This window comes from Hippocampus guttulatus, chromosome 11 (genome assembly GCF_054856545.1).
Source record: "Hippocampus guttulatus isolate MCC_2025c chromosome 11, RoL_Hgut_1.0, whole genome shotgun sequence".
NCBI lineage: Eukaryota > Metazoa > Chordata > Actinopteri > Syngnathiformes > Syngnathidae > Hippocampus > Hippocampus guttulatus.
In genome coordinates this window covers 22216043-22239138 of record NC_141271.1, presented here as the reverse complement: position 1 = coordinate 22239138, position 23096 = coordinate 22216043, and the positions used below count along the sequence as shown (strand labels likewise).

Sequence of the window (23096 nt, the reverse complement as noted above, 5' to 3'; positions counted from 1 at the left end):
TTGTACCTTTCCAGAGGGAGACGCTTACTTCACGGTCAAGCTGCAGGACTACTCAGCAGTGGAGAAGGACAAGGTAGCGCTAGAATGTGAGCTCAACAAGGATGTTAAGGTGGTTTGGTATCACAATGAAGAGGAAGTGAAGGCTTCCAAGGTGGTCGCCATCAAGGCAGAGGGCACCCGCAGAATGTTGCTCATCAGGAAAGTCGCCGACATCAACAAAGGACAGTACGTGTGTGACTGTGGGACGGACAAGACCACGGCAAGCCTTCACGTTGAAGGTAAAGTCCACAATTTGTCGTGGATGTTCATCAATGCCCCCCCGCATTGCCACCAAATCAGCTTCTTGCACCTCGCGATGGGTCCGTGCCCGCTAATGCCACCTTTCGCAATATTCCAACACGCTCTAATCTCCATTTCTTCCCACGTCGTCTTCTTCAACACAATCTTCACGCTGCCATTCCCGTCGATGACTTTCTCGCGCCGCTCTCTTGGGAGTTTGTCACTAAGTTGTGGCCTCTCTTCAATGCTAGCCCGACACATCAAAGTGGTGCGGCCAGTGTACGGCGTGGAGGTGTTTGAGGGCGAGACGGCCCGCTTTGAGGTGGAGCTGAGTGAGGACGATGTGCACAGCCAGTGGAAACTGAATGGACAAGTCCTAAATCCGTCTCTTGTATGTGAACCCGCAAGATCTTCTATTTTGTGTGTGTGTGTGTGTGTTTGTGTGCAAGTGTGAGATATGAAATGGTGGTCCCACGACCCCGATCTTAGTGTTGAAAAGTGCATCGGCGTCAACAGGAGGTGGAGATGGTGGAGGACGGAACTAAGCACACTCTGGTGCTGTACAACTGCAAGGTGCCTCAGACTGGCGAAGTTTCGTTCAGCGCCGCTGACGCCAAGTGCTCAGCCAATCTGAAAGTGAAGGGTGAGCATCGGCATCTCCTCCGCCAACACCGCCCTCATTGCGACATTGACTGTCTCTGTGTCAATCAACAGAGATTCCCATTTCTTTCATCACGCCACTGGCTGACGTGCGCGTCTTTGAAAAGGATGATGCAAAGTTTGAGCTGGAGGTGTCCAGAGAACCAAAAAGCTTCCGTTGGTTCAAAGGCTCTCAGACACTGTCGAGCGATGACAAATATCAGTTGCTGCAAGACGGAAACAAACACGCTCTTGTAGTCAAATCTGCCAGATATGAAGATGAAGCAAAGTACCTGTTCGAAGCTGAAGACCAGAGAACATCAGGGAAGCTGATAATTGAAGGTACCTGACGTCGACTCGTGCGACGACAAGTCGTGTGAGACGCATTTGCATCGTTCAAAGTAAAGTATTTTCGTCTCGAAATGCTCGCGTGCTGGCTGACCCGGTTCCCAGCGGAGCAGCAGGGTCCTGCGTGATCACAAGTGCATCATGTACACCTCTTGGATATGAGTAAAAAGATCGTTCCGAGAACTGGTAGTTGTTCTTCCACGACAGTTCGTCCCCGCACATAACCAGCTTTGTAAAGTATCTGAGGGTCGCTTGGTACACTGGAAACAGGGATTTCCCCCAAACTGTTGCCGTTGTTCCAAATGTCTTGGTATGGTGTTAAGTTCCACCTTCTTTACTCCTAATAAATGGGATTCATCCTCCAACTTTGTAAATTCTGTGTTGGTTACTACTGGCGACTTCCGATATGAGCAAGCATTGGTCAGCTGGAGTGTCAACACGGTCTCCGTCTGTCAGGTATCCGCCTCGAGTTTCTCAAACCGATCAAGGACGTGACAGTGAAGGAGCGGGAGACGGCCGAATTCAGCGTGGAACTCTCCCACGAAAACATCCCGGTCCTTTGGTACAAAAACGGTGCACGCCTGCACCCCGGCAAGTTGGTGCACATGTCAGAGGACGGTAGAGTCCACACACTGGCCTTCAAGGAGGTCTCTATCGATGACACCTCCATGATCAAAGTAGAGGCCATGGACAAGGTGTCCGAGGCCATGCTCACCGTGCTGGGTTAGTATGACAGCCCAGAGTCTTTGTGTTCGTGCATGCGTACGACTGCAGTCGTCACACACCGAATCATGTCTGTGCGTTGACACCATTAACCTGACATCATCTTGCAGAGGGCGACCTCTACTTCACGTCCAAGCTCCAAAACTACACCGCAATCGAAAAGGATGAGGTGGTGCTCTCCTGTGAGCTGAGCAAAGCCAGCGGCGAGGTCCGCTGGTTCAAAGACGGGAACGAACTCTTTGCCTCCAAGAACATTCTGATGCAGTCCGACGGCAGGAAGCGCATCCTTGTGATCCGCAAGGCGGCCAAGGGAGACATGGGAGCCTTCACGTGCGACTGCGGCACGGACAGAACCACAGCCCAGCTCAACATCGAAGGTACGAGTTGCGGCAGCCGCTCTGCAGACTTTTCCCGAGAACGTGAGACCTGAATCTCTGGCCTGGTTGTGAATGTCATGAGAACTCTGTCGAACACGACAACCTCGTACGCACAAATTGTTTGCAAGGTTCCGTCCGGCCTTCTGTGAACCACCGTTCGGATTTTTCAAATCAATTTTCAATGGGTGAGTGCTTCGGTGTTTGGTTGTTTTCAGATGCACTTAAATGAATGCTAGTCTGTGGTTCGATCGCCTCATGGTGGGAGGACATAATGATATTATTTGGCGTGACCTTGTCGACTGGGAAAGAGGGCATTTAACCTCGTCGTGGGGGTCCCGGTGAACTTAGTGGGGATTCAGGTGCCCTTCCTGTGGCTTCAGGTACCTCTTCGCGGGGGCTTCTCACTTGTTGAGTTGTCCCCGGTATTGTGTGCTGCAAGTTTTCTTCTTGGGGCTGGGCCTTTGCGCTTTAATTTGGGGGTCCTTCGTGGGGCTCAGCTGCGCTTTCTACCAGAGAAGTTAAGAAGTTGAAGTTAGTAAACATCAGTGGTCTGGTTGGGCTTTAGTCCAACCTCTTAATCTTTTTGCCCAGGACACATGCGCAAATGTCCGCATGGTCAAACCCACTTTAGTCCTCAGGACGGGATTCATTAATATTGTTCAGTCTGACTTGAACGCACGTGCGTGTGCTGGGGCTTATTTGGCAACCGACATGTTTTTAAGATACAGTATTGAGGAAGCAAGTTTTGAACGTTGGTCGTTCCTGCACAGCGCCTGAACTGCGTTCACACAAATTTGAGTCTAACCTCTGAATTCTTTCATCAGTCGACATGCCCATGTCCACGTCGTCTCCTCTTTATTGCTTAGGAATGGGATTTGTCCTCAGAATTTGAAGCGACCGTGAGGCCTTTGAAAGGCTTTTTCAGCTCTGGACAGCAGCTGACGCTGATTGATCACAAAGTTGTGTTTCGCGGGGGCTCAAATTCTCTCTGTGGGTTCCGCATTTGTCCCCGTGTTCACGAGAACCCTGCTCTGCTCACGCAAAACCATTTTTGAAATTTCTTCCACAAACATTATCTTAGAGGCTGGCTGATCCCTCCAACTTGTGACTTCCAGACCATCACTGGTGTCTCCGCACAACCATCTCTTGTTTGTCCCTTTGCACTCACGCGAACGTCTTTCCACGCGCCGCAGAGCGCGACATCAAGGTGGTGCGACCGCTCTACAGCGTGGAAGTCACCGAGACCGAGACGGCCAAGTTTGAGACAGAGATCTCCGAGGAGGACCTCCACGCCACCTGGAAGTTGAAGGGCGAGACCCTTCAGCCGACTGCCGTGAGCTTTTCCTCCACCTTCGCCGGCGTCTTTTTTTGCGAGCGTCGTCTTGTGACGCCACCCGCTGCCTCGTTTTCATCCCTCAGGATGTGGAGATCAAGGAGGAAGGCGTCAGGCACACTTTGATCCTCTTCAACTGCCGCAAGGACATGGCGGGGGGCGTGGACTTTGCCGCTGCAAATGCAAAATCATCCGCTCAGCTGCGCGTCAAAGGTGACCCAACGCGTGTGTGTGTGCGTGCGTGCGTGCGTGACTCAGCGAAGGGTCAAAAGATGTGAGCGTGAATGCTTGTTTGTGTCTGCGGGCCCTCCGATTGGATGTGTGTGTTCTGGCGAGGGTTGGGGAGCACGATTGGATGGGAGCAGGGTACCCTCGAAAGATGCGGAATACGTTTTGATCATTGCAAGTAGCCCAACATTCAGAAGACCGAGTCTCCAATGATGTACTTATTATTTTGGAAGCGGCACACCTTGATTGGCCGGGGCGGGACGTGACCCGGGTAGCATGCTAACGAGCCGGCCCACCCGGTGCTGAGCGGCAGCTGTATTGCTGGCATCCGGCCCAGTGGGCCTCCAGAGGACCTGTCTCTGTGACTTGTTTTCCCTTTTTTTTGGATGGGGTTGTGGTCAAATGGCTCTCACGCAGCATGCATCCTTCTCGCCCAAAAGCCCGCGTGGTTGACCTGATGCGGCCGTTGAGCGACGTGGAGGTGACGGCCGGCGAGACGGCCACCTTCGAATGCGAGCTTTCCTACGAGGACATCCCCGTGGAGTGGTTCCTGGAGGGCGTCAAGCTGGAGCCCAGCGACCGGGTGAGTCTGCAGACTTCACTTCCTGCTCGTGTTGCTGCCGCCACTTTTTATGTGTGCTGATGAGGCGCTGCTGGCCGGATGCGCAGCCAGCTGCGTTGCATCTGAATGGAATGGCGGCCACAGAGCGGGTGGCAGCTGGCGGGTCGCGGGTGGCCGCCCGCTTTTCACACATTGTCTTTTTTAACACTGTCAGGCACCCGCCCATAGAAAGCGCTGCTAGTTTCCTTTGGGTTTTACGTGATCGGCCCTGCTCTCACGTTTTGAACGCAGCAGAGGAAAAACACCAAGTCATCCCGCCACACTTTATTTTCACCAAGGCGATCATGGTTTGGGGGGCCTTCCATGAAATGAAGCTTTTCTTAACCTTTTCAAAATTCACATGGCGTCAGTTAGCTTTGGGAGCCCGCTTGTTAGTTTTGAATCGGCGGGGAACTGCTTGGTTTTAGTTCCCTTCTTTTCCGTTTGGGCGTGACTAAGTCCTGCGTCAGACAGTCCAAGAAACCCCAGTTCTCAAACAGCTGTTATTGGGCAACTGAGTTTACAATGCATGTCATGCATGAAACAAACGTCCAGGACGGTTCCATGAACAAGAACCAAGGTGTCATCACCATAATCGTTCTTCGAGTGGTGCCTTCATTTCGAGGCTTTAGCCAGGAAAGAAAACGAATTACAAGCAGCATTCAAGGGCCCAGACTGACCTTCTCACTTTGACCTGCAGGTGGTACTGAAGTCGGAGGGCAAAGTCCATAGCATGACCCTAAGGGACGTTCAGCTGCATGAAGCGGGACAAGTCAGACTCACCACCAAAGACTGCCGGAGCGACGCCAGACTCATCGTCAAAGGTGGCCCATCGAAAGCCAAATGGGGAGCTGCCCTCCTGCCCCGGATCGGTACTGAAAGTGCTTTGTTGTCGTTTGGGATGTTCAGAGCCACCGGTGGAGTTCACCAAGCCGCTAGAGGACCAGACGGTGGAGGAGGAGGCCACCGCCACTCTGGAGTGTGAAGTCTCCCGGGACAATGCTGAGGTGTGCTGGTTCAGAGATGGGCAGGAGATCCACAAGACCAAAAAGTACGAGATGCTTGTGGACGGACGCAAAAGGACGCTGCTCATCCACCGATGCGCCCTGGACGACTCCTGGACCTACTCCTGCGCTGCCAAAGAATTCAAGACCTCCTGCTTCCTCAACGTCGAACGTGAGTACCAGCACCCACTAAATGAGAAACGCAACCTTTGGAGACCACTTTTGGGCAAGCTTTAAAAAAAACTTAGTTGACTTGATGCGGCTCACTTCCTGATCTCTGGAGGGAAAAACCTTTATGTTTCTAAGTCAGGTAGTCACCAAAATGGGAAACTCTGGTTGGGGTTCCACCACGAGAGAATTTAGGATTCTCCCCTCTTTGTCAACACTGGATGCAAGTACCTCGCCCGCTTCCACAACTACTCAGGCTCTAGAAAAGGGGTCCCAAACTCCGGTCCTCAACGGCCGCATCCCTGCATGTTTTCCACATCCCTGCCTGCTGCGACACACCTGATGCAAATGATCGGCTGAGTTTGAGACCCCCTGCTCTCAAACTCTGCTTTTAGAACCCATTGAGAACAAGCACCGAGGACTCAGTTGGGTTGAACTGGATTGAGTGGGGCTCACGTACTTTTCTCTGGAAGAAAGAGCTTTACGTTGGACTTCAGAAATTCATTAGAAAGTGAGAAGCTAGTTGGAGTTCATCACGGGGAACTGGGAAACACTCGTCATGTTTCACGAGGATGTTTCACAAAGGCCTTAATTTGAAGATCGAGCTGGTCTTATTGAATGGTGGGGTTCACGTCTCATTCTCTGGAGGTGAACGCTTTCAGTTTTCAGTTATTTATTGACCATAAAAAGCCAGGAGGAGTTCCACCTGGGTTTGTCCAGGAGATTTAGGCTTTCTTCAGGGTTAATGAGGAATCTTTCACAAAGCCCTGAGCTAAAGACTGAGGCTGTGTAACTTCTGTGTCCCTCCCCACAGCTCTGCATGCGGAGTTTTCCAAGCCACTCCATGACGTGGAGGTGCCAGAGAAGGAATCTGCCAGGTTCGAGTGTGAATTATCCCGAGAGAATGTGAAGGTGAGCTCGGTCGCCAATGGGCCGTCATTGTTGCCAGCCCCCGTACAGTCATTGTCGTTCAACTTCATGTCTGACCATTTTCGTACCTGCTGCTTCCTCGCAGGTCTGCTGGTTTAAGGACGGGTGTGAAATCCGAAAAGGGAAGAAGTACGAAATTTCTGCTCTGGGACGCCAACACGTCCTTGTTGTGCACAAGTCGGTGATGGATGATGAAGCCGAGTATGAGTGCGACGCCAAGACCTCCAAGACCTCCGGCATGCTTACTGTTATCGGTAAGAAGAGCGGCACTTACTCCAGTGGTTGTATTTACACCAATGCCACCTGAGGGGAAAAAAAACAAAACAAAACAAACAAACAAAGACTGACTTCGAACAAGTACCCCGATTGTGTCCATCATAAAATATAGTAGTGAGCAGGTCTAAGTGTTCATGAACTCAGGAGAACATGACAATGACTGATGAGGTGTGGCTCAAGCTGGTGGTGGTCTCTCACAGAGGAGGAGGCCAGGTTCACCAAGAACCTGTCCAATGTGGAGGGAACCGAGACCGACAGCGTCAAGCTCATCTGCGAAGTCTCCAAACCCGAGGCTGACGTCATCTGGTACAAGGGCGACGAGGAGTTGCCGGAGGGCGGCCGCTATGAGCACATTGTGGACGGCAGGAGGAGGATCCTCCTCATTCAGGACCTGAAGATGCCAGACGCCGGAGAGTACAACTGCCGGCTCAGTCCCAGGGTCAGAACCTCAGGAAACCTCAGGGTCAACGGTACGCACACTTCTGCTTCCTGTCCGCTGGCTGTTTTTTCACAATGCTTTGCTTCCTCAACTTGGGAATTTCATTCATTCGGCCACCAATCGACTAACTCCTTTCCACATGACTCACATGTTTTCTTGTCTCGTCCAAACTTCTGCTTCTTCTCCCCTGCTGTTCTAGAGCTGGCGGCCGAGTTTCTCTCCAGGCCTCGCAGCATTGAGGTGGTCGAGGGCGAAAAGGCAGAGTTCACCTGCACCGTGTCCAAGGAGACCTTTGAGGTTAAATGGCAGAAGGACGCCGAGGAGCTGGAGGCCGGGAACAAGTACCAGATGATCAGTGATGGCAAGAGAAGGACTTTGGTCATCACGAACTGTGAGCTCAGCGACGAGTGCAAGTACCTGGTCGCGATAGGAGCCACCAGAGCCAGCGCCCACCTGACAGTACTTGGTAAGGAATGACAAAAAATAACCCCGCTCGGGTTTTTCCTGGTCCAAATGAATGCCGCAATTGCAGTTGAAAATGATGCCGGTCAGATAACGGTTGTCATGGGCTCCCTAACGCACACCGTAATTTGGCGGAGGCGGCCACCTCCATATTTGATGGCCGCGTTGGAGGACTTTTTGCCATGAGGCTAATTTCAATGTCTGGCCTGCAGAGAAGCTGAGGATCATCACGCCGCTAAAGGACACGGAGGCCGGCGAAGGTCAGGAAGTGGTCCTGAATTGCGAGGTGAACAATGAGGGGGCCAAGGCCAAGTGGCTGAAAAACGAGGAGACGGTTTTCGAAAGCAGCAAGTACGTGATGGGCCAGCGAGATAACATCTTCTCGCTGAGGATCCGAGATGCACAGCAGGGCGACCGTGCCAACTACAGCGTCCACCTAAGCAATCACAGAGGAGAACAGGCCGAGAGTTCCTGCGGACTTGTCGTCAAAGGTGAGACCGGATCGTGGGCCTCCCGCGGTAGCTTCCTTTAGCGTGCGAGAAATCCATGTGAGAAGAAACAGTGCCTGAATGAAAGGAGAGTTGTTCTCGGGGCGATTGGGACCCGCTTTCCAATCCCGCCTGATGTCCGCGGAGCCACTGTGAGCATGTTGGCATTGTCATCCATTTGAATGTATTTTTGTTCCGCAACATGACTTGTATGCAGACAAAGCTGTCATTTTGGTTCACAACAGTACCTGCACTTTTGTCACTTGGTTTGCTACCTTGCTATCGATGCAGATATTTCCGGGGAAGATACTTGACAATGTTCCCTGGGCCTAGGCTCACGTTCTGATGTTTGCGTTCGCAGAGGAACGTTTGAGGATTGTGGTCCCTCCGGAGGATGTGGACACGCAGGAGAAGAAGACTGTCAGTTTCTCTTGCAAGGTCAACCGCCACAACGTAACTCTGAAGTGGCTCAAGGCCGGCAAGGAGGTGACTTTCAGCAAGCGCCTCGTCTACCGGGTGGACAAAGACAAGCACACGCTGACCATCAAGGACTGCACGTTGGCGGACGAGGGCGAGTACACGGTGGTGGCCGGCGATGACAAGTCCACGGCCGAGCTGATCATTAGCGAGGCGCCCGCCGACTTTGCCGTGCACTTGAAGGACCAGACTGTCACTGAGTTCGAGGACGCCGAGTTCTCCTGCAGGCTGACCAAAGCGAAGGTCGAGGTCAAGTGGTACAGGGACGGACGCGAGATCAGAGAAGGACCCAGGTGTTTGGGCTTCACCACTGTTTGCACGGCTGCACTTGTTGACACTTGCTGAACAGCAGTCACAGCTGCATTGAAAAAAAAAAAATCACCTGTCGAAATTTCAAAACGAAAGGCCAAAAACAACGTTTGTAGAGCTACCTCGAATGTCCACCTTTTTTGAACTATTTCAACCCTTCCGACTGCAACTGTTCAGCTCATTCTCATTCCAAAAGCGTTTCCACATTTCAAAATAAGAGCAAAACATGCAGAAGTAAATCGGACATGGTTCCCATTCCAAGAATTCCCCAAATTTGACGTTTTTCACACTTCAATTCCCAAATCCTCCCTCCAAAATTGTGACATTGCAGAGATATATTCCGCAAGTCTCACATTTTACGCGTCAACAATTGAGCTCTGCTTCATCTCTTCAGTATTCACGCACACTTTCAACACCAAGTGCATTCTCTAAAGACACATCTTCCGTCTTCTCCTAGATACACGTTTGAAAAAGACGGAAACATGTGCTACTTGCGCATCAAAGAGTGTCGACCGGACGACGAGTGCGAGTACGCGTGCGGCGTCGACGACAAACGGTCCAGAGCCAGGCTCTTTGTGGAAGGTGAGACCGGCGGGTGATGCACTGTTAGCGACTTCCTCCGAGCTCCGCGACCTCACGCCTGGACTTGCGTTCCGCAGAGACCCCGGTGGAGATCGTCAGGCCACCGCAGGACATTTTGGAGCCGCCCGGCTCGGACGTGGTGTTTGAGGTGGAGCTCAACAAGGACAGAGTCCAAGTCAAGTGGTTGAGGAACAACATGACCGTCGTGCAGGGAGACAAATACCAGATGATGAGCGAAGGGAAAGTCCACCGGCTGCAGGTCTCCGAGATCCGTCCTCGAGACCAGGGCGAGTACAGAGTGGTGGTCAAGGACAAAGACGCCAAGGCCAAGCTGGAGCTGGCGGGTAAGAGACAGTGAAAACAGTCATCGGCAACGGACGCACGTGTTCGTGTCAATCTACTCTTTGATTTGATTATGTTCTCATTTGAGATTGAATATCATAAAGCCAAGTATCACAGTGACTCCAAATACTTTTCAGCACGTTTCAGGGTCGCCAAATGGATTCTTTTTGAATCTAGCGGCAACCTTCTCCACCTTTTCACTACCGCTTCTGTTGCTTGGATGAGATCTTCTTTTTGACTGGCTGTTTTTTTCTTTCTGTCTTCCTTCGACTCCGCCCTGATCTTGCTCCTGCAGCGGCGCCCCAGATCAAGACCACTGACCAAAACTATGTCACCGACTCGGGGAAACCCCTGGTCATGACGGTCCCCTACAGCGCCTACCCTCAAGCCAAGGCCGACTGGCTGTATGACAACTTGAGTCTGCCCCAGGATAGCGTCTACACTTCTCCCGACTGCACAGAGTACCGGATGAAGGACCCCAGAAAGTCTGACGAGGGTCGCTACAAGGTCATCATAAAGAACAAACACGGAGAGGGCGAAGCCTGCGTCAACCTGGACGTGATCGGTAGGGTTTTCCGTGGCTCTGTAACCAAGCAACCAGCAAAAACATGCCGCCAAAGTCCGACTTGGATTGCTTTTGGCCTGAATGCAAACATAGTGAATTGGTGATTGAGCGAATCGAGCAAATTGGGAAATATGTCATTTTCACGAATATGCGGGGGGGGGGGGGTCTTGCGTGGGGTCGGGTCGTTTGGGGTGTATTGGCAGGCCTCTTTTTTTTTTCTTTTTTTTTTTTGGCCGATCACATCAGGAATAAAACCTGTGTCTGTTCGGACCCCAGATGTCCCGGGGCCTGTGAAGAACCTGCAGGTCGTGGACACCGCTGACGGAGAAGTCAGCTTGACGTGGGAGGAACCAGAGAACGACGGCGGAAGCAAAGTCATCGAGTATGTGGTGGACAGACGGGACGTGAAACGCAAGACCTGGACGCTGGCCACGCAGCACGCAGAGAGCCCAGAGTACACCGTGACTGGACTCCAGAAGGACTCCATGTACCTCTTCAGAGTCTGCGCCCGAAACCGAGTTGGTAGCGGGCCCCACGTGGAAACGGACCAACCCGTCCAGGCCAAGAACAAGTTTGGTATGGGAGTCGTTTGAAGCTCATCTGAAGACCATTCACACCAAACTGCATGTTGTTCTCCAAATGCACAAAAGGATCTGATGAGTCCGCAAATTTTCGCTGCTCTGCTTCCTGCGCATTTCGCCGCTGATTTAAACCGTTGCAAGGTCAGCATGTTCTCCTCATTCAGGAGATCCGAGCGGCTTGTTTCGGTCCCATGTGACCAAAATTACACCCCGTCCAAGTGAAGGCTAGGTTGAGCAAGATAAGCGCTCAGCTCATTCACAACAATTTGGAAACGATCTTCCCCGTGTTCCACTTTTGACTCCTAGAGTCCTAAATTTCTGCCACGTTTGACATGTTGTATACCAATTTCAAGTTGAAAGTCTTCATTTTGGGAGTTTTTCACCCAAATTTGAACACCACTCTTCCCAAATTGAGAGCGAGTTTCCACGTGACCGCACCCTAGCCCATTTCCGGACCGACTCAAAGCACTCCAGCAACTTCCAGTGCCAGCAGTCGCAGGCAAACTCGACACAAATTGCATTCGCTCATTCCTTGCTGAGTTTTTGAGTCCGCTTTCGCCCGCCGTGTTCAGATGTTCCCGATCCTCCCCGTAACGTGACGGTGGGGAAGGTCTCCAAGTTTGGTTGCACCGTGTCCTGGGAGCCGCCCGAGTCGGACGGCGGCTCGCCCATCACCTCTTACGTCGTGGAGCTCCGTGACAGGACGTCGGTCAAGTGGTCGCCGGTCCAGGTGACCAAGGCCGACGAGCTGAGCGCCGTGGTCAATGACGTCATTGAGAATAAGGAGTACATCTTCAGAGTCAAGGCGGAGAACAAAGCCGGCGTCGGAAAGCCCAGTGCCGCGACCAATCCCGTCACAATCATGGATGCTATCGGTGAGTCGAAGTTTCGACTCGTTTTGGGCTTTCTTATAAGTTAGACCTTTTCATTTTGGGTTTTTGTTAAGCTCCTTACTCTAAATTAGCATGTTCATTCGCGTCAATCGCGGCATCGCATTTCCACTCGACCTGTGCCACCCACAGAGCGTCCCAGCCCGCCTCAAAACCTGGCATGGCAGAACCAGAACAAGAGCTCCGTTCAACTGAGCTGGGAGACTCCGCTGAGTAACGGCGGGAGCGTGATTACCGGATACATCCTGGAGCGCTGTGAGGACGGAAGCGATAAGTGGCTCCGCTGCAACACTCGCCTCTGCCCTGACCTCTTCTATAAAGTGAGATGTCTAGGGACACAATCAAAATTCTTTGATGTCCTTTTGGCGAATCGCTCTCACGAAAGCTGTTTTTGTTTGTTTTTTTCCTTCAGGTGTCTGGACTCCAATATGGAACGTATTACAACTATCGAGCATTCGCCGAAAACGCTGCCGGAATCTCAGACCCATCCAATGTCATCGGACCCCTGCTGGCCGACGACCCGCACAGTGAGCGCGACGGGCAGCGCTTTTATTGCTTTGAGTTTGATCATCACTTGGGCTGACGTCACTTTTCTTCCCTCTCCTTTCCAGCCGGACCCACCATGGACCTGAGTGGCTTCAAAGACGGCCTGGAGGTGATTGTTCCGAATGCTCTCACCATCAGAGTCCCCATCACCGGATATCCCGTCCCCGTCGCCAAATGGACGTTTGGGGAGAGGGAGCTGACCGGTGCAGACGAACGCATCAGGGTCACCACCAGGTCCACGTTTGCGGAGCTTGTGGTGACTCCCAGCGTCCGTCCAGACAAAGGCACCTACGCCCTGCAGCTGGAGAACGATGTCTCGTCCGTCTCCGGGGAGATCGAAGTCAATGTCATTGGTAGGGAACAGCAGATGCTCCGTTTGGCCAAGCTGAGCAAAATGCATCCGTACTAACGTTTTATTTGCCCCTGCGGCACTCCAGCCGCTCCGAGCGCACCGAAGGACTTCAAGGTTCCGGAAGTGACCCGGGAGCATGTTCGCCTGAGCTGGGAGCCTCCAGAGCATGACGGAGGAAGTCCTCTGACGGGCTACCAGGTGGAGAAACGAGAGGTTTCCCGCAAGACCTGGGTCAAGGTACAGCGGATCGAATGTTCTCTGCCGCGACATCGCCACCTAGCGCACCATACCGAGCCGCCCGCCCTCGCCCTGTCAGGTGGCCTCAGGCATCCAGGATCTGGAGACGACCGTCACAGATGTGATTGAAGGCAAGGAGTATCTCTTCAAGGTCACAGCCTGCAATAAGTGTGGTCCCGGAGAGCCGGCCTACATCGACGAGCCTGTCAATGTCTCCTCTCCTGCCAGTGAGCAACCGAATCATTCATTTGTGACCTGAAGGACTGAAGAAGCACAACAGAACCCAAAGAATGCATATTCGTGACCTTCAAGCGGTTTGTCTTCCAGCCGTCCCTGACCCACCGGAGAACCTGCGATGGAGAGACAAGTCGGCCAGTGGGATTTTCCTGACCTGGGAGCCTCCCAGGTACGACGGCGGCAGTAGCATCCGTGGCTACAATGTCGAACGCTGCAAGAGAGGAAGCAATCAGTGGGAGCCCTGCGGAGACCTGGTCCCCGAACTCAAGTGCCAAGTCACCGGTCTGACTGAGGGCGAGTGGTATTCGTACCGAGTCCGAGCCCTGAACCGACTTGGAGCCAGTCGGCCCTGCAAGGCCACCGATGAAATCCAGGCTGTAGACCCCAAAGGTAAAGACCCGTGGAAGCTTTGCCCAATGGAGCGAGTAGTTCATGCGATCATGCTGTCTGGGAGCCTGTCCCAGTACGTGAAAAACTATCGAGCAATGTAGAGAAACCATCTGTGCTCACTGTCTCATGTTGTGAAATTTACATTTATTTTCTTGCTATCAAAATGGCCCCCATCGAACAAATTAATCATCAAACCAAGACAAATTTGCTCTCAGACTTGATAATTTGATTGACAAAGCGGACCTCATACATGTAAAGTTTTAAAACATTTGGATCTACCTCCACGGCTAAAATTCAGTTCGCGTGACAAAGAACAGGAGGCATTGAGCTAAGAAAATTCGCAGTCGCTATTTTCATTTGACGTAATTATCATATTGCTCAAAAAGTGGAGAGGTATTGTGTCAGAGGGGCTCCACTCGCCAAGTTATTCATATCAGTATTTGAAAACAGTTATTACTTAAGCTCAAAATGTTCTTGTCAAAAGTAAAGACGAAATCTACATGATATTTGGAAATCATCAAATTAAAGCAATTGCATGTTTGGAAATTGAAAATGTGGAAAGAGTCCCCAAAATCAAGTTTCTTGGTATTTGAATTGATCACTCTCGTCCGAATTAATTGTTGTTCACGATGAACCCTTTTCCAGAGCCACCAGAGATCTATCTGGACGCCAAGCTGCTTGCCGGTCTGACTGCCAAAGCCGGCAGCAGAATTGAACTCCCCGCCGAGGTGACAGGCAAACCTGAGCCCCGGGTCAAGTGGACCAAGGCCGACCTGGTCCTCCAACCAGACGACCGAGTCAATATCTACACTACGCCGGGACACTCCACCCTCACCGTCTCCAAGACCAAGCGGGACGACAGCTCGACTTACATCATCGAGGCCACCAACACCTGCGGCCGGGCCACCGCCACGGTTGACGTCAACATTCTTGGTAGGGGGTGGGAGAAAATCGGGATTCTGCGCTATGATGGTCTTTGGGCTCGATTAAAGTAAAAGTCATATTTCCTCCCGCCTCAGACAAACCCGGCCCCCCCGCGGCCTTTGACATTTCTGAAATTACCAATGTGTCCTGCTTCCTGGCCTGGAACCCGCCGCGTGACGACGGAGGCTCCAAAGTCACCAACTACATCATTGAGCGCCGCGCTGCCGACAGTGAGATTTGGCACCGGCTCTCGTCCACCATCAAACAGACCACCTACAGGGCGGTTGACCTGGTCAAGTTCAAGGAGTACATTTTCAGGGTCTTTGCCGAGAACCAGTTCGGTGTGGGTCCACCAGCCGAACATGAGCCCATTATCGCCAGATACCCCTTTGGTATGTCCTTCTCGTGACTCGGCTCAAGTTTTGGGATTCCTTACAGTTGTGTCGAACTTATTATATTTGCATTTAATCTTTTGCGGGGGGTTTATTCCAGACACCCCCGGGCCCCCTTACAAGCTGGAACCTTCGGACATCGCCAAAGACTCGCTGACTCTCAGCTGGTATGAGCCAGATGAGGACGGGGGAAGCCCGATCACCGGCTACTGGGTGGAGCGGTACGAGCCTGACCACGACAGGTGGATCCGATGCAACAAGCTGCCCATCAAGGACACAAACTACAGGTTGGTTGGGACAAATGGAGTCTGTGCAACCTGAAATGATGGTTTAGCCTCAAAGATGTGGTGTTCTTCCACTTTAATGTGCCTTGCCTTCTACCTGAAACACTACTGTTGTTTGGGACTGGATTTGGAGCGCCAAGTACCTTTTTTTTTTTGACAACCGCTGGTCTATAACACGTGTTTGTTTGTCTGCAGGATCAAAGGTCTTCCCACAAGAAAAAAGTACAAGTTCAGAGTCCTGGCTGAAAATCTGGCCGGAACTGGAAAACCAAGCAGGGAAACTGAACCGATCCTTGTGAAAGATCCGATCGGTACGACACTTTGGACTTTGTTGCCCAAAAGCTTTTCTTCCCAACTAAACTCCCGATGGGTCTTGTAGATCCTCCGTGGCCTCCTGGCAAACCGACCGTGAAGGATGTGGCCAAGAGCTCCTGCTTCCTGATGTGGACCAAGCCGGAGCACGACGGGGGCGCCAAAATCGATGGCTATGTCATCGAGATGCTCAAGAGCGGCACCACCGATTGGATCCGCATGGCCGAGGGCGTCAGCAGGACCGAGTACTTCCTGAAGGGACTGATGGAGAAGCAGGAGTACTCGTTCAGGGTGCGAGCTGTCAACGTGGCCGGGGAGAGCGAGCCCAGCGAGCCCAGCGACCCGGTCCTCTGCAAGGAGAGACTCAGTAAGAGACACAAGTTAGCTGAGGCGGGACGAGGCCACACACCAGAAACTGTTTGCCCTCTTCTTCCTTCAATGCAGTTTCCCCACTTCAATGTCTAAGATCATCCAAATCATGTCAATAGCCGATAAATCCAACTAAATTTAAGATTCCGTTTTTTCACCAGAAATTTTATTTGTCAATTTCTCTTCATATCGCTGGCTGTCGTCTGATGAGTAGCCCGCTGTCGCAATTTTTCCACGTCGCATGACAAGCTCTTGATGCCACCCTCTGCGCAGACCCCCCTTCGGCCCCGCGCTGGCTGGAGGTCACCGGCATTAGCAGGAAGAGCGCCGAGTTGAAGTGGACCGTGCCCGAGCGTGACGGAGGCTCGCCCATCACCAACTATGTGGTGGAGAAACGGGACGTCCGGCGTAAAGGCTGGCAGGCCGTGGACACCACCGTCAAAGAGCTCAAGTACACGGTGGCGCCGCTCAACGAAGGCTCGCTCTATGTGTTCCGCGTGGCGGCCGAGAACGCCGTCGGCCTCGGGCCCTTCTGCGAGCTGGAGGACTCTGTGCTTGCCAAGGACACTTTCAGTGAGTTTAGCCGATGGTTCAGCTGAGTCCGCTGTGGGATTGCTGGCTGCAGGGACATTTAAAATGTTTCTGTTTGTTTGTTTGTTTTACCTTTTTCCAGCCACTCCCGGGCCACCGTACGCCCTCGCCGTGGATGCCGTGACCAAAAGATACGTGGACCTGCAGTGGGAAGCGCCCAAAAACGATGGTGGCAGACCCATCCTCAGGTGGGACACGCGACAAAACAAAGTGAAGAAACTTTGTGTTTTTATCCACCTCGACCTGCTCAAACAGTCGGCATTTTCAAATCTGGACTGAAAATCAAAACTATTCTTTCTTGCTTCTATTTTGTTATTGAACTCTGTTTTGTTGTTCAGCTGTTTATTAGTATCGTTTGATGAAACTTGCTTTTTGTGTTGGGACCTCATCTTGATTTTGAAATGTTCATGTATTCATTGTTTGGTTCTTTGCTTCTGTGAAGGACATTGAGGCGTTTACACGGTGTATGAAGGGTTGCCATGCCTTTCCTTTGACGCTCCACTGTTCTGCCACGAACCTGTCAGGTATTCTGTCGAGAAGAAGGAGAAGCTCGGAACCCGCTGGGTGAAGTGCGGAAAGACTTCCGGGCCAGACTGCAAGTACAGAGTGACAGACGTGATTGAGGGAACAGAGGTTCAGTTCCAAGTCCGCGCCGAGAATGAGGCCGGAATCGGACATCCAAGCGAACCCACCGAGATCCTGACCATTGAAGACCCAACAGGCGAGTTGACGGAAGCCAAAAAAACCCAACCCGGAATCCACGCGCGAGACGGTAGCTTTCTGTAAGATGTGAGGTAAAAGGAACGCCTTGCCCTTTGCAGGTGTCCCGTCGCCTCCCGTCGAGCTCCACGTGACGGCCGCCAGCCGGGACTTCCTGTCCATCGGCTGGAAGCCTCCGCAGAGGGACGGTGGTTCCCCCATCACCGGTTACCACATTGAGATGTGTGAGGCTGGGACGGAGAAATGGATGAGGGTTAACTCTCGTCCCGTCAAGGAACTGAAGTACACCGTGAAAGAAGGTGTTGTTCCCGAGAAGGAGTACATCTTGAGAGTGAGAGCCATCAACGCTGTCGGAGTCAGCGAGCCCTCCGATATCTCTGAGAACGTCGTTGCCAAAGATTCCGACTGTAAGAATGGGAGCATGGGCTATTAGCTTGCAGCGAGTGCTTTTTTCTTTTTTCTTTTGCTTTTTTTTGGGGGGAGGGTTGTGGCCAGGGGGTGGTTTTCCTGCTTCACGCTTGCTCTTGTTTGCATTCACAGGCAACCCTACGCTAGAATTCCAGACTCTGGACATAGTTGTGGTGGAGACAGAGAAGCTGCACATCCCAGTTCCCTTCAAGGCCGTTCCCTCACCCGAGGTCACTTGGCACAAAGGCGGCAAGGAGCTGAAGGCCGACGACCGTCGCGGCTTCAGGTGGGTGCTCATTTCACTTGTGTTTGTGTGACTAGCGGCTAACAAGATTGTTTGTGCACACCAGGAAAGAGTACACTTGCTGTCACTTAGAGGTGGACAGTAGCCTTCACTCTGACGCGGGCCAATACAAAGTGACTCTGGAAAATCGTCTCGGCGCTGCCAGTGCCACTGTCAACGTCAAAGTCATCGGTAACCGAGCGGCCCATCCGCAGCACTCGACACGTTTGCCACGGGTTTCTTACCAGTCTCCAAACTGCATCTCCAGGTCTTCCGGGCCCATGCAAGGAAATCGTAGCCTCTGAGATCACCAAGAGCTCCTGCAAGGTCTCCTGGGATCCTCCCGACTACGATGGAGGCACGCCAATTACTCATTACATCCTGCAGGTCAGTACCACAGAGACTGATCAAGCCCTTTTGGTCGTTTGGGAAGCATTTGTTAGCCTGTGCGTGCCACATGGGTTTTTAGATCCACAAACTTCCAGAAACAAGTGGTGTTTAGCCTAACTTGGTGATTGATACTGCTGCAGCGTCGTGAAGCCGGCCGGAGGACGTATGTCACCGTGATGTCTGGAGAGAATAAAGTGAGCTGGAACGTCAAAGACCTCATCCCCAACGGAGAGTATTACTTCAGAGTCCAGGCCGTAAACAAGATTGGAGGAGGGGAGTTCATTGAGCTACGCAACCCTGTCATCGCCGAGGACCAGAAACGTAAGAAGCGACAGTTTGGGCCAAACGTGACACGGTGCTGTCTCTTGTTGAAACCCATTTGCGTCTCATCTTGCATCAGATCCTCCTGACCCGCCGGTGGATGTGGAGACCCACAATCCCACATCGGGCACCATAACACTGACCTGGAAGCCACCCATGTATGACGGAGGTGCCAAGATCATGGGTTACATCCTGGAGCGGCAGCTGAAGGGCGAGGACCGGTGGGAGAGGTGCAACGACTTCCTGGTTCCGGTGCTTTCGTACACCGTCAGAGGGCTAAAGGAGGCCAAGAGCTATGCCTTCAGAGTCCGAGCAGAAAATTCAGCCGGTGTCAGCGATCCGTCTCGCAGCACCCTGTTTGTCAAGGCCTTGGATGCAATCGGTGAGGAACATTTGTGGGATGCCATGTTTCCAACTTGGACGGTTACGTCGCCTCGGTTCTGATTTGATCCGTCCGCCTTTGTCGTCAGATGCTCCGAAGGTCTTCCTGAGCGGCAGCCTTCAGTCTGGCCTGAACGTGAAGCGAGGCAGCGATATCCGGCTGGAGGCTAATATCTCCGGCTCACCGTACCCTGAGATCACCTGGTTCTGGAATAACCAGGTGATCCGGCCCGAGCCGCTTCGTAGGAGGCTGGAGAGACCGCTGAAGAAGAAGGTGGAGGTGAAGAAGGAGGCGTCTGAAGGAGAGAAGAAAGAGCAGGACCTGGGAGAAGTGAAGGAAGCAGAGGAGAAGAAGGAAGAGGTGGTACAGCAGGAGGTGGAGGAGACGGACTTCCCGACAATCGGCGAGCGGCTGACCATCAACAACAGCAGGAGGGGCGAGTCCACAGCAGTTATCAAGGACTCACTGCGTCTTGACCACGGCGTTTACATGGTGAAGGTGGAGAACGACCACGGCGTTGCTTCAGCCACCTGCGAGGTCAACGTCCTTGGTGAGAGCGCGCCTCCTTCTCTTATGTCTCTAGCGCGAGGAGCGTCTCCTCCTCTGGTCACAGTCGAGTCTCGTGGAGGACTGCGGAGCTTCAGGGCCTAACGCTTTCCTCCCTGTTGTCAGACACTCCTGGACCTCCAATTAACTTCCGCTTCGAAGAGGTGAGGAAGAACTCTGTGATCTGCAAGTGGGATCCCCCGAAAGATGACGGCGGCAGCGAGATCCTCAACTACACGCTGGAGAAGAAGGACAACTCCAAGACAGAGCTTGGCTACAGCTGTGTCACCGCCACACTTCGAGGGTGTCGCTATCTGGTGTCCAAACTCATTGAAAAGAAGGAGTACATCTTCAGAGTTGTCGCTGAGAACAAGTATGGAGCTGGTCCGCCATGCATCTCCAAGCCTCTTGTTGCCAAGAATCCCTTCGGTGTGTAGAATTGCTCAAGGAATTGCCCCCGGTTCGCATGAGTTACTTGACAGTGAATCCTGTCATCTCGCCGTCCTTCATTCCCAGAACCTCCTGAGGCTCCAGAGAAGCCGGAAATTGATGATGTCACGGCCCACAGCATGCTGGTCATCTGGAAGGAGCCAAACGACAATGGCAGCCCCATCCTGGGCTACTGGGTGGAGCGTCGGGAGATCAACAGTTCCCACTGGGCTCGGGTCAACAGGTAGAGGATTGCCAAAAAGAACGCTGCAGATGCGACTGCGTGTTGGCAGCTATGACTTCATCTTGAATGTGCTCGCCAGAAACATGGTCTCTTCCACCGAGCTGAATGTAGAAGGACTCGTTGAGGGCTTAACCTACATCTTCAGAGTGGCGGCCGAAAATCAGGCGGGCCCCGGAAAGTTCAGCGTGCCTTCAGATCCTAAAACGGCACAAGCCCCGATTCGTATGTACATTTTCCAGCTAGGAACACGCTCGAGTCGGAGTAGCAGTCTACATTTTTGATCTTTGTTTTACAGTACCTCCAGGACCACCAAACCCTCGAGTGGTGGCAACCACTGACCACTCGATTGACGTTGAGTGGGATGCACCCGCTGACAATGGAGGCGGCGAGATCCTGGGATACCACGTGGATAAGGTGCATTCAGAGCTCTCTGAATTTAACAGTGTGAAAATGTCGATCTCGCGCTAATATCGTGCTGTTCTCCAGACTATTGCCGGTAGCAAAGACTGGTCCAGGTCTACAGAACGTCCGTGGAAGACTCGGGCATTTACGGTGTATGGAGTCCGTGAGGGAGCCAAGTACCTGGTCAGAGTCATTGCCATTAACGCTGCTGGAGAGGGCGCCCCGGGTTTCACCGAGTCAGTGTTCGTCAGGAATCCCGCAGGTCAACCAGAAGCCGAGAACGTGAAAATGTCGAACCAACGTCAAATGGAGTATGAGGCGACATTCGATTCTTACTGTCAGCGGCTGACTCCTTTCTGCAGAAATGCCTGCGGTGGAACTGGACATTTTGGTCAGGAACGGTGTGGTCATCAGAGCTGGCGAGACGCTTCGTGTTCCGGCGCTGGTTACCGGTAAACCCTACCCAACTATCACTTGGACCGTGGAGGATGCAAAACCCGACAAAGACCGCGTCGAGATCCTCACCGAAGGCAACAACAGCATTGTGTTCATCAAAAGCGTGCAGAGGAAGGACTGCGGCAAATATCTGATCTCGGCGTGTAACCCGAGCGGCACCAGGTCGGCCTTCACCCGGGTGGAGGTCATGGGTAAGTGCACGGACGTCTAGGAAGATGGGAGCTGATGGATCCAAAATGTGGACAGACCACAATTTTATTTATTTATTTTTTTGTAGATGTTCCCGGACCAGTCACTGACCTGAAGCCAGTGGTGGTGACCAGAAAGATGATCTTCCTGAATTGGGATGACCCAGTGGACGACGGTGGAAGTGACCTGACCGGCTTCCTGGTGGAGCGCAAAGATGCCAAAATGCACACGTGGAGGCAGCCCGTTGAAACCGCCTCCTCCAAATGCGAGTGCGTGGGCATCATGGAGGGACAAGAGTACATGTTCCGTGTCAGTGCCAAGAACAAGTACGGCATGGGCCCGCCTGTCGAGCTGGGACCCATCAAAGCTGTGGACCCACAAGGCAAGTGGCTAAGAGGCCTCCTTGGTGATTGTGTCTCGTGTCGACCATTCCGATCTCGAAAACGTTTTTTCTTGTCACGGTTTGCGCAGGACCGCCGTCACCGCCTGAGAAGTTCCACTACACGGAGCGCACCAAGAATTCCATCACGCTAGCATGGAAGCCGCCTCGCAATGACGGAGGCAGCCCCATCATCGGCTACTTTGTGGAGAAGAAGCGTCAAGACAAGCAGGCCTTTGAGCCTTGCAACACGGAAATCTGCCCTAACTTGAGCATGCCGGTGGAGGGCCTGGATGAGGCCTGGATGTACGAGTTCAGGATCAAGTGTGCAAATCTGATTGGAGAAAGCGACCCGTCCTTTGCGCTGACCGTGGTCATCCAAGACGATGAAGGTACGCCAAGTCTGTGGAATATGGGTGGAAAGCCATAGGCCAGGGCTCAGCAACCTTTTTGAAGCCGACGGCTGACGCTTAGGGCTAAGCCCCGAGGAACTCACTCATCAGGATGTTCATGAATTCTCACAACAATTCGGAAACAGACAAGAATCAATTGGCAACACCTCATTTCTACACACCTCTGCCTATGTTGACATTTGCAAATGATCAATACGACAACACTCCTAGGAACTCGCAATGTCCCATCACTGCTGACCTGTTTTGAGAACGCGCCCGCGAGCCACTCGTGTGGGTGACCATGTTGGTGACCCCTGCTTTCGATAGACCAGAGATCAGCAACCCCAAATACTCAAGCCAGCCTCTCAATAGTCAAGTTAACCGTGACTATTTAGAAATCAACTTCCCTGTTGAAATGAAAGGAAATCCGATGAATTCAATTAAGGCCGGCATTGCATCTCTCTCTTGAGCAATTTCCCACCGACAGTGCTTTCTTTATGACGGAGCGGTAGAGACAAATTCCCGAACCCTGACCTAGTCGTATGCGGGGCGCCTCTGTTGTAATGCTGGAGGCTGAAAGATTGTTTACCTTGCCTTTGCGTTTATTGGCATTTTGGGGATATGTTTTTGTTCTGAAAATAGACACAATTTCCATGCAAAAATACCTCTGCAAGGGCTTCACAGATAGTCAGAAAAGTCAAGAATCACAGCGCAGTCCACCGCTTAATCCAGTCTGCTGTTTCCTTCGTTGGACTGGACGTCGATGTCCGTCATTAAACGGGACCATGAGCCTTTCCCCGGGTTTCTCATTGGTTCTCATGTGTCAAATGACTTTTTATCTACGAACGGTGCCGCCGCAGAGTCAGCGATCAGCTGTCAT

At 52.4% G+C, this 23096-nt stretch overlaps 1 protein-coding gene across 1 annotated transcript in view; it reads left to right on the top strand.

Moving 5' to 3' along the window:
* The window catches only part of ttn.2 (titin, tandem duplicate 2), a 180506-nt gene that overhangs the window by 78487 nt on the left and 78923 nt on the right, over positions 1-23096 (top strand). Inside the window, exons 108-158 of the mRNA XM_086123473.1 lie at positions 15-278; positions 531-670; positions 796-922; positions 994-1260; positions 1723-1989; positions 2100-2366; positions 3560-3699; positions 3786-3912; positions 4368-4510; positions 5229-5352; positions 5438-5704; positions 6515-6612; positions 6716-6884; positions 7107-7376; positions 7545-7811; positions 8020-8298; positions 8657-9065; positions 9539-9663; positions 9741-10007; positions 10301-10570; positions 10847-11146; positions 11724-12026; positions 12174-12361; positions 12454-12568; positions 12653-12940; positions 13025-13176; positions 13256-13403; positions 13504-13803; positions 14449-14736; positions 14823-15119; positions 15220-15406; positions 15599-15714; positions 15783-16082; positions 16358-16657; positions 16758-16863; positions 17200-17396; positions 17497-17802; positions 17936-18089; positions 18154-18278; positions 18355-18473; positions 18617-18797; positions 18877-19179; positions 19268-19729; positions 19852-20154; positions 20242-20398; positions 20478-20620; positions 20694-20812; positions 20885-21062; positions 21163-21447; positions 21534-21827; positions 21917-22216. Coding sequence (XP_085979599.1) covers positions 15-278; positions 531-670; positions 796-922; positions 994-1260; positions 1723-1989; positions 2100-2366; positions 3560-3699; positions 3786-3912; positions 4368-4510; positions 5229-5352; positions 5438-5704; positions 6515-6612; positions 6716-6884; positions 7107-7376; positions 7545-7811; positions 8020-8298; positions 8657-9065; positions 9539-9663; positions 9741-10007; positions 10301-10570; positions 10847-11146; positions 11724-12026; positions 12174-12361; positions 12454-12568; positions 12653-12940; positions 13025-13176; positions 13256-13403; positions 13504-13803; positions 14449-14736; positions 14823-15119; positions 15220-15406; positions 15599-15714; positions 15783-16082; positions 16358-16657; positions 16758-16863; positions 17200-17396; positions 17497-17802; positions 17936-18089; positions 18154-18278; positions 18355-18473; positions 18617-18797; positions 18877-19179; positions 19268-19729; positions 19852-20154; positions 20242-20398; positions 20478-20620; positions 20694-20812; positions 20885-21062; positions 21163-21447; positions 21534-21827; positions 21917-22216 — 11301 coding nt within the window. The remainder of the gene's footprint in view (positions 1-14; positions 279-530; positions 671-795; positions 923-993; positions 1261-1722; positions 1990-2099; positions 2367-3559; positions 3700-3785; positions 3913-4367; positions 4511-5228; positions 5353-5437; positions 5705-6514; positions 6613-6715; positions 6885-7106; positions 7377-7544; positions 7812-8019; positions 8299-8656; positions 9066-9538; positions 9664-9740; positions 10008-10300; positions 10571-10846; positions 11147-11723; positions 12027-12173; positions 12362-12453; positions 12569-12652; positions 12941-13024; positions 13177-13255; positions 13404-13503; positions 13804-14448; positions 14737-14822; positions 15120-15219; positions 15407-15598; positions 15715-15782; positions 16083-16357; positions 16658-16757; positions 16864-17199; positions 17397-17496; positions 17803-17935; positions 18090-18153; positions 18279-18354; positions 18474-18616; positions 18798-18876; positions 19180-19267; positions 19730-19851; positions 20155-20241; positions 20399-20477; positions 20621-20693; positions 20813-20884; positions 21063-21162; positions 21448-21533; positions 21828-21916; positions 22217-23096) is intronic.